The sequence below is a fragment of the Salvia splendens genome, chromosome 3 (genome assembly GCF_004379255.2).
Source record: "Salvia splendens isolate huo1 chromosome 3, SspV2, whole genome shotgun sequence".
Lineage (NCBI taxonomy): Eukaryota > Viridiplantae > Streptophyta > Magnoliopsida > Lamiales > Lamiaceae > Salvia > Salvia splendens.
Genome location: NC_056034.1, coordinates 15,995,176 through 16,003,185, shown reverse-complemented (window position 1 = coordinate 16,003,185; position 8,010 = coordinate 15,995,176). Strand labels below are relative to the sequence as shown.

The 8,010-nt window shown below is 41.9% G+C and overlaps 1 protein-coding gene across 2 annotated transcripts; it reads left to right on the top strand.

Moving 5' to 3' along the window:
- Positions 1-689: 689 nt before the first annotated feature.
- LOC121795243 (U11/U12 small nuclear ribonucleoprotein 59 kDa protein-like) lies at positions 690-6,530 on the top strand. Of its 2 annotated transcripts, XM_042193734.1 has the most exons (16): positions 690-1,098; positions 1,324-1,669; positions 1,745-1,828; positions 2,477-2,566; positions 2,811-2,883; positions 3,078-3,466; positions 3,795-3,835; positions 3,942-4,214; positions 4,303-4,343; positions 4,450-4,722; positions 4,811-4,851; positions 4,958-5,230; positions 5,319-5,359; positions 5,466-5,738; positions 5,827-5,867; positions 5,974-6,530. In XM_042193734.1, the coding sequence occupies exons 1-8, from the start codon at positions 905-907 to the stop codon at positions 4,018-4,020; spliced, it is 1,296 nt and encodes a 431-aa protein (XP_042049668.1). In that variant the 5' UTR covers positions 690-904; the 3' UTR covers positions 4,021-4,214; positions 4,303-4,343; positions 4,450-4,722; positions 4,811-4,851; positions 4,958-5,230; positions 5,319-5,359; positions 5,466-5,738; positions 5,827-5,867; positions 5,974-6,530. The 2 variants fall into 2 exon arrangements, 1 of the variants encoding a protein (XP_042049668.1); XR_006049431.1 differs by lacking the exons at positions 690-1,098; positions 1,324-1,669; positions 1,745-1,828; ... (1 more) ...; positions 2,811-2,883; positions 3,078-3,466 and adding an exon at positions 3,660-3,706.
- Positions 6,531-8,010: the final 1,480 nt, after the last annotated feature.

Below are 8,010 nucleotides of genomic sequence, written 5' to 3'. Positions count from 1 at the left end.
ATATTAAAATATCGTGTACGGTTCCCTTAGTTATAGAAAGGTAGAATGCCCTTAGGGCATCCACAATGGGATAGAGGATAGCTTGCCCCATGCATCCTCCGACATATCCTCCGCCAGACCACCATTGCATGTGGAGGATGCTCAACCTAGCCTCCGAGCACTATGCTTCCACCGCAGACGATGAACCATTTTTTACATCCTCCGCCCCATTGCAGGGGATAAGGAGGATAGGTTCGGACGATGCAACACATTTTTTATTTTTTCTATTTATATCACCACATTTTTACTTCATTCACACCTTTTACTCCATTCTCGTCCTCGTCTCAATTTCAACTCTTCCAATTTTCCTATCTCTCTATCGTTGTAACTTTTGTTTTAATTAAGTAAATACATGGTTTTCCTTTAATTTGTGGTGTTTTTATATTTATTTTGCTAATAATTAACATATGTGCAAATATAAAAAATATAAAATTAATATAAAATTCTAGTTAAAATTATAAGGCGGGTTATAGAGCACTCCACTCCAAATGAATGGAGTGAAGGATAAAATGCTAATGTGGCTGAGTATAGAGCGCCATGTGCATGAAAAAAGTCATACATACAAAAGTGTGGTGGTATTTTCAAAATATAGGAGTGTCAAACATTGGAAACCCCACACATATAATTCCCAAATTTGTAGTACACTCTTCTTAAAATAGTGCCTAGGTGTAATACAACAAAACAACATTTCTCCATTATTGTTTCTCCAAACATCTGTTCTCTGCAGTGAAACCATTTCACCTCCTCTACTCTATACTCATCTAATTCTCTTCCATGGAGACGAAGCAGCCATAGCGTGGGGTCGGAGCCGGAGCAGCCTGGGTCGACGGCGTATTCTGAGAACTTCTCGGTGTGGGGTCGGCCGATGAATCTGATGGGGATGCCTCCATACGATCCGGTCTTACCTCCTTGGGCCCCGCCATCGCCGCTACGAGCGCCGGCACCACAGCCGCCGCAGCTTCCGTATATGCCCCCTCCGTCTGCTTCGTTCTGGACTTCGGCAAACGTGAGCAGCCGCCTCAAAGAACTTCACGACACTTTAAACCTCGCCAAAGCAATGTAACAACGTCTCTGTTCTTCAGTCTTGTGTGATCTGCGCTGAATTATTTATTCACATTTAGCTGATTCTTACATGGAATGCCATTTTCACCGCTGAAATTAGCGTTTCTCAATCTCGTCATGGTAGTTACTGGTGATATCGTTGATTGTATTTTGGGAATTGTTTCCAATCTTACATCGTAATCTTTCGTATTTGTGGATTTTGATTGAAATTTGCTTGATCAGGGAAAAAGGGATGGAAATGTTGATTCAGATGAAAGAAGAGGGATTTGAAATTAGTGAAATCGAAGATTTAGGGCGTGGCAACGTATCTATGAGTAGGTTTTCTAAATTCATGAAGGACAACTGCATTGGAGTTGAATTTCAGGAAATGATGACGTTGAGCGCTGTAAATGCTGTGATGTCGAGGCTGAGATTTCTGCTGGAGCCATTCAGGGTTGTTGCGGATGAGAATAGTCCTTGGGAGGAGAAGTCTGCCTTGAAAAGGTTGGCTGACAAAATGGAGAAGTATAAAAGAAATAAACTATGGCAGAAAAGGAAAAGGAGGCGGGTAGCGGAGAAATTAGCTAAGGTGTTAAAATATACTGGGCTTTACATATCATAGTTCCTGTATAAATATAGTTTTTTTTACTGTTCTTTGTTTTAGGAGCATGAACAGTTTGAAAAGATAGATAAGGAAGCAGATGAATGGATGAGAAAGGAGATGGCCAAAGACAGTGCTCAACACAAGGTATATATAGACCGCAGGTTTTGTGAAAAATAGACTTCGCATCTTTAGTCCTTACTATGTAAATACGTTCCCACCAAGAAAGTAGGAGGTTGCAGTTTTCAGATGTTGCCACCTTATAACGTATAATGTGTTGGCTAAAAGACATGCTAAATCTCTATGATTGATTTTTGAAATTGAAGACACTTAGACTCAGATCAGACACGATATACTGTGGAGTGGGCTCCTAAAGAGAGATGAGCTTCAGATTTGTGCTTGAGATCAGACACTTAGACTCAGATCAGACATGATGCATAATTGTCCAAACTACTATGACATAAACATCTTTTGTGTATGCTATACTTCTTCTGGCATGTGCTCAAGCCTTCTCTTTACATAAACTTACTTTGTATTTTGGTCTCAGTCGAAATGCAGAGTAAAAATTGATTATTTGTGTGGATATAATCTTATGATATTCTAGTAACTATCATGCATATGTACATGTTTTCATGGTTCATTTTCTTAATCGCTTATTTACTTTGTACAAGGAACCATTTCTTTTCATTTTCTCTTCTAGTTTTTGGTTCTTTTATCCAGAATGCTAAATGTTGTTTTGTGTACTAAGGATCCCCCTTTAGGTAATACTTACATCCTCTTATTTCTTTGGCTGAGAAAAAAAGTATTGATACCGTGCCGGTAGAAAAGATGGAGGAAATAGCCAAGCTTAAGGCAAAAGAGGAGAAGAAAAGACTGGAATCCGAGGTAATGACTCTTATATCTTTGTAGGCATGTAAGCTATTAGAATAACTGGAAAATCATGCATCGTTGCTAGTTGACAAAGTCTTGATTATATTACATGATTTCAAATGTATATTCCAATTCCTTTAAGGATGCTCATTTGATGCGGCTGCAGCTTCTGCCTGATACATTGAGTGTGGTTATTATTTTTCTTTGTTTCTCAAAATTTTGAATCATAACTATTTATTTATGTATGTTTCTATTTCAGCTTGAGCTGGTGTTGATTGTTGAAAAGCTACAGGAACTACGTTCTCTCAGAGTACAGAAAATGAAAAAACAAGGTGAGAAACATTAACTGATAGATGAGGCAGATGAGCAGATCCTTTGTAGTTTTTTTATCATGGGTAGGAGTTTTATGCATTTTGTCTAATTTCTAGAGGCTCTATCTTCACAAAATAGACGGGAGGTGCGATTTCCAAGCATCATAAGAAAAGGAATTAAGCAGCTTACACAATCTATGGATGGCACCATGCAGGTCATTTTCTTCCAGAAGAGGGTGACAAATTTCTTGAACAAGTTCGAGCTGCAGTTGAGGAGGAAGAACGACGATCAATGGCTACTGCGGATACAGATGCTGCTAAAGATGCTATTGCTACTATTGAGGAATCAAGAAAACACACCAAGAGTCATGCACCAGACGCAAAAGAACCGAATGTTGATGATGGTGGTTGTACAGAAACCCAAAATCAGAAAATTGATAGAGACAGTGATAGAATTTTAAAGAACACTGCCCATGATGAATCTAGAAAACCTGATGCAACTAGACCTGGTTGTGGCAGTAATTACGATTCTGTTGCTAATTTGCCCATGGAGTTTTACCACTATTATCATGGTAGCAATGCTGATATGGGCACACTCATTGAGGTAACTTCTAGAAGCATATTTAACTGAGCTTCTGGCTTGCTATGTGTTTTTTTTGCCTCATATGGAGATGTCATTGTGCTACTATGTGGTCCTCCATCGTAGAAGCTCATTCCTTTGCTCTTGATTCATTTACCTTTCTATACGTAGTTGATTATGTTTGTAGGAAGATAAGTTATGAATGAACTCAACATTAGTTGGTTACAGGCCTTCAAGATATTGTTACTCAATCTAAACAAATCAGTCCGTTCATTCATTACCTTGTTCAAACTTCATAGTGTTGACCTATAAGAAGTTTCTGTCGCTATAATTGATTTTACCGTTATTTCAGGTGAGAAGAACATGGGATGCATACATAAGACCTGGAGGAAGGTATGTGCACCTCATACTTGCCTTTCAATTGATATTTTTTACTACAAACAAAATATTTATCGGCTTCTTTATCATGTTTCTTGCTTGTTCTGTAACTTGGATGCAGCCGCATACCAGGGCACTGGGTTCAACCGCCACCTCCTGCAGATGAGATATGGGCATCCTATTTGGTTAAACCTAAATGATCTTGACCTCGGATAGGAAGCTGGCTTTGCTGTACTGCTGTTACGCCTAGCCATTGGACATCCTTGGCTCTGAGCTGTCGAGAACTGAAAACGACGCCAGGCTAGGAGGTCTGGATCTTGATGGAATAGAACAAGAAGAACGCCAAAGATCTCAGAAGACATTCCCGATATTGTTACTCAATCTAAACAAATCAGTCCGTTCATTCATTACCTTGTTCAAACTTCATAGTGTTGACCTATAAGAAGTTTCTGTCGCTATAATTGATTTTACCGTTATTTCAGGTGAGAAGAACATGGGATGCATACATAAGACCTGGAGGAAGGTATGTGCACCTCATACTTGCCTTTCAATTGATATTTTTTACTACAAACAAAATATTTATCGGCTTCTTTATCATGTTTCTTGCTTGTTCTGTAACTTGGATGCAGCCGCATACCAGGGCACTGGGTTCAACCGCCACCTCCTGCAGATGAGATATGGGCATCCTATTTGGTTAAACCTAAATGATCTTGACCTCGGATAGGAAGCTGGCTTTGCTGTACTGCTGTTACGCCTAGCCATTGGACATCCTTGGCTCTGAGCTGTCGAGAACTGAAAACGACGCCAGGCTAGGAGGTCTGGATCTTGATGGAATAGAACAAGAAGAACGCCAAAGATCTCAGAAGACATTCCCGATATTGTTACTCAATCTAAACAAATCAGTCCGTTCATTCATTACCTTGTTCAAACTTCATAGTGTTGACCTATAAGAAGTTTCTGTCGCTATAATTGATTTTACCGTTATTTCAGGTGAGAAGAACATGGGATGCATACATAAGACCTGGAGGAAGGTATGTGCACCTCATACTTGCCTTTCAATTGATATTTTTTACTACAAACAAAATATTTATCGGCTTCTTTATCATGTTTCTTGCTTGTTCTGTAACTTGGATGCAGCCGCATACCAGGGCACTGGGTTCAACCGCCACCTCCTGCAGATGAGATATGGGCATCCTATTTGGTTAAACCTAAATGATCTTGACCTCGGATAGGAAGCTGGCTTTGCTGTACTGCTGTTACGCCTAGCCATTGGACATCCTTGGCTCTGAGCTGTCGAGAACTGAAAACGACGCCAGGCTAGGAGGTCTGGATCTTGATGGAATAGAACAAGAAGAACGCCAAAGATCTCAGAAGACATTCCCGATATTGTTACTCAATCTAAACAAATCAGTCCGTTCATTCATTACCTTGTTCAAACTTCATAGTGTTGACCTATAAGAAGTTTCTGTCGCTATAATTGATTTTACCGTTATTTCAGGTGAGAAGAACATGGGATGCATACATAAGACCTGGAGGAAGGTATGTGCACCTCATACTTGCCTTTCAATTGATATTTTTTACTACAAACAAAATATTTATCGGCTTCTTTATCATGTTTCTTGCTTGTTCTGTAACTTGGATGCAGCCGCATACCAGGGCACTGGGTTCAACCGCCACCTCCTGCAGATGAGATATGGGCATCCTATTTGGTTAAACCTAAATGATCTTGACCTCGGATAGGAAGCTGGCTTTGCTGTACTGCTGTTACGCCTAGCCATTGGACATCCTTGGCTCTGAGCTGTCGAGAACTGAAAACGACGCCAGGCTAGGAGGTCTGGATCTTGATGGAATAGAACAAGAAGAACGCCAAAGATCTCAGAAGACATTCCCGATATTGTTACTCAATCTAAACAAATCAGTCCGTTCATTCATTACCTTGTTCAAACTTCATAGTGTTGACCTATAAGAAGTTTCTGTCGCTATAATTGATTTTACCGTTATTTCAGGTGAGAAGAACATGGGATGCATACATAAGACCTGGAGGAAGGTATGTGCACCTCATACTTGCCTTTCAATTGATATTTTTTACTACAAACAAAATATTTATCGGCTTCTTTATCATGTTTCTTGCTTGTTCTGTAACTTGGATGCAGCCGCATACCAGGGCACTGGGTTCAACCGCCACCTCCTGCAGATGAGATATGGGCATCCTATTTGGTTAAACCTAAATGATCTTGACCTCGGATAGGAAGCTGGCTTTGCTGTACTGCTGTTACGCCTAGCCATTGGACATCCTTGGCTCTGAGCTGTCGAGAACTGAAAACGACGCCAGGCTAGGAGGTCATCTTGATGGAATAGAACAAGAAGAACGCCAAAGATCTCAGAAGACATTCCCTTCCTGGTTCTCCTTCTCTCTCTCACTAGCGTTCGCTCCAATTTATAGAATGGTCACTGTAGTGGAATAGGCTATTAGCTCTGCGTGGTTCTGTTCAATTTTTGTGCAACATCAGCTAAGGAATTCAAAGCCGCCACAGAGATTACGATCATATGCTAAGCATGTTGCTATTTGAAGGGTGTTAGGCTATTGCTTATCCGACAAATTATGTAGGAGTTTGAGTTGTTCTAAAACGTCTTTTACATCTCTCCATCGTGCAATTAATTTGTACCCTGTACTAAAAAAATCTTTTTTACTCGATTTTTATTAGTCCTAGTTTTGCTCAGAATGTGACAATTTTAATTTAGGTCACTTATCAGAGATGAATAATTGAGATCACAATACACGTGCAATCACGTACGCCCAGATTGGAAAGAAGTGAGGAGTTTGATTGATGGAAACCCAGCCTGACAAAAATTTGACGATTCTAGTAGTGGGGAGCGCTACACTCCACATATACTTAAATATATAACATCCTATCTATAGAAGCCATTAGAGCATCCACTACGCGTTCCCTGATCGAGGGATGGAATCGCGACGGGACGCGTTGCAGCAGGTCGTTCCGTCCCCAGCCCGTCCCCGTAACGTCTCGAGACCCGTCACGCCGCGGGGCGGGACGCGACGTCTCGCCACGCGTCGAGGCGACGTGGTGAGCTCCCAGGCCATGCGTGACGCCCACTCGCTGGCCCGCGAGTGGGTTTCGTCACGCTGACGCAATAATTCATTTTTTAAAAAAATTTGAATTTAAATATAAAAAAAAATAAACAGTAATGTTACTGTTTTTTAGCCATTTTTCAATTTGTTTTTAATTTTTTTTAATTTCTTTACTCTATAAATACTCTTATTTCATACTCATTTCACACACAAACACACATCTATTCCTCTCAAATCCTCTCTATATCCACTTTAATTTCCATCTCAAATCAACTCAAACTAATGGATCCTTTTGAGAAAATGCGTCAAATAATGGAACAATCACTTGAAGAAAATCGACGCCGGGAGGCGGAGGAAGCCGCGCCGCCCCAACGACGCTCCCGGACGTACATCCATCGTAACCGGGAGGAAGCCGCTGCAAGGTTAGTACGCGACTACTTCTGCGATAACCCGGTTTGGGGAGATACCTACTTCCGTCGTCGTTTACGCATGGGGAAACCGCTATTTCTCCACATCGCGAATACTTTGGCGGCCCGGGAAGAGTTCTTCAGAGAAGGGTTCGACGCGGTCGGCTGTCCCAGCCACACGACGCTGCAGAAATGTATTGCAGTAATCCGTCAGCTTGCGACTGGACAAACAGCCGACATGTTCGATGAATACCTCCACATCGGAGACACCACTGGGCGCACGTGTTTGCTCAAATTCTGCAAAGGCGTCCGGGTAGCCTTCACCGACGAATTTCTCCGGAGGCCAAGCACGACCGATTGTCAGTTCCTCCTCGACCTGCACGAACAAGTGTACGGATTCCCCGGGATGCTTGGCAGTGTCGATTGCATGCACTGGCAATGAAAGAATTGCCCGGTGGCGTGGAGGGGGTCCTACACAAGCGGCCACAAAGGCACCCACCCAACCGTTGTACTCGAGGCCGTTGCCGACTACCGGCTTTGGATCTGGCACGCGTACTTCGGGGTCCCCGGGTCGAACAACGACGTAAACGTGCTCCACCAGTCCGACCTCTTTACCGAAGTTTTAGACGGTAAAGCGCCAGCCATCAACTTCGTCGCTAACAACCGGCTGTATAAAATGGGGTACTATCTCGCCG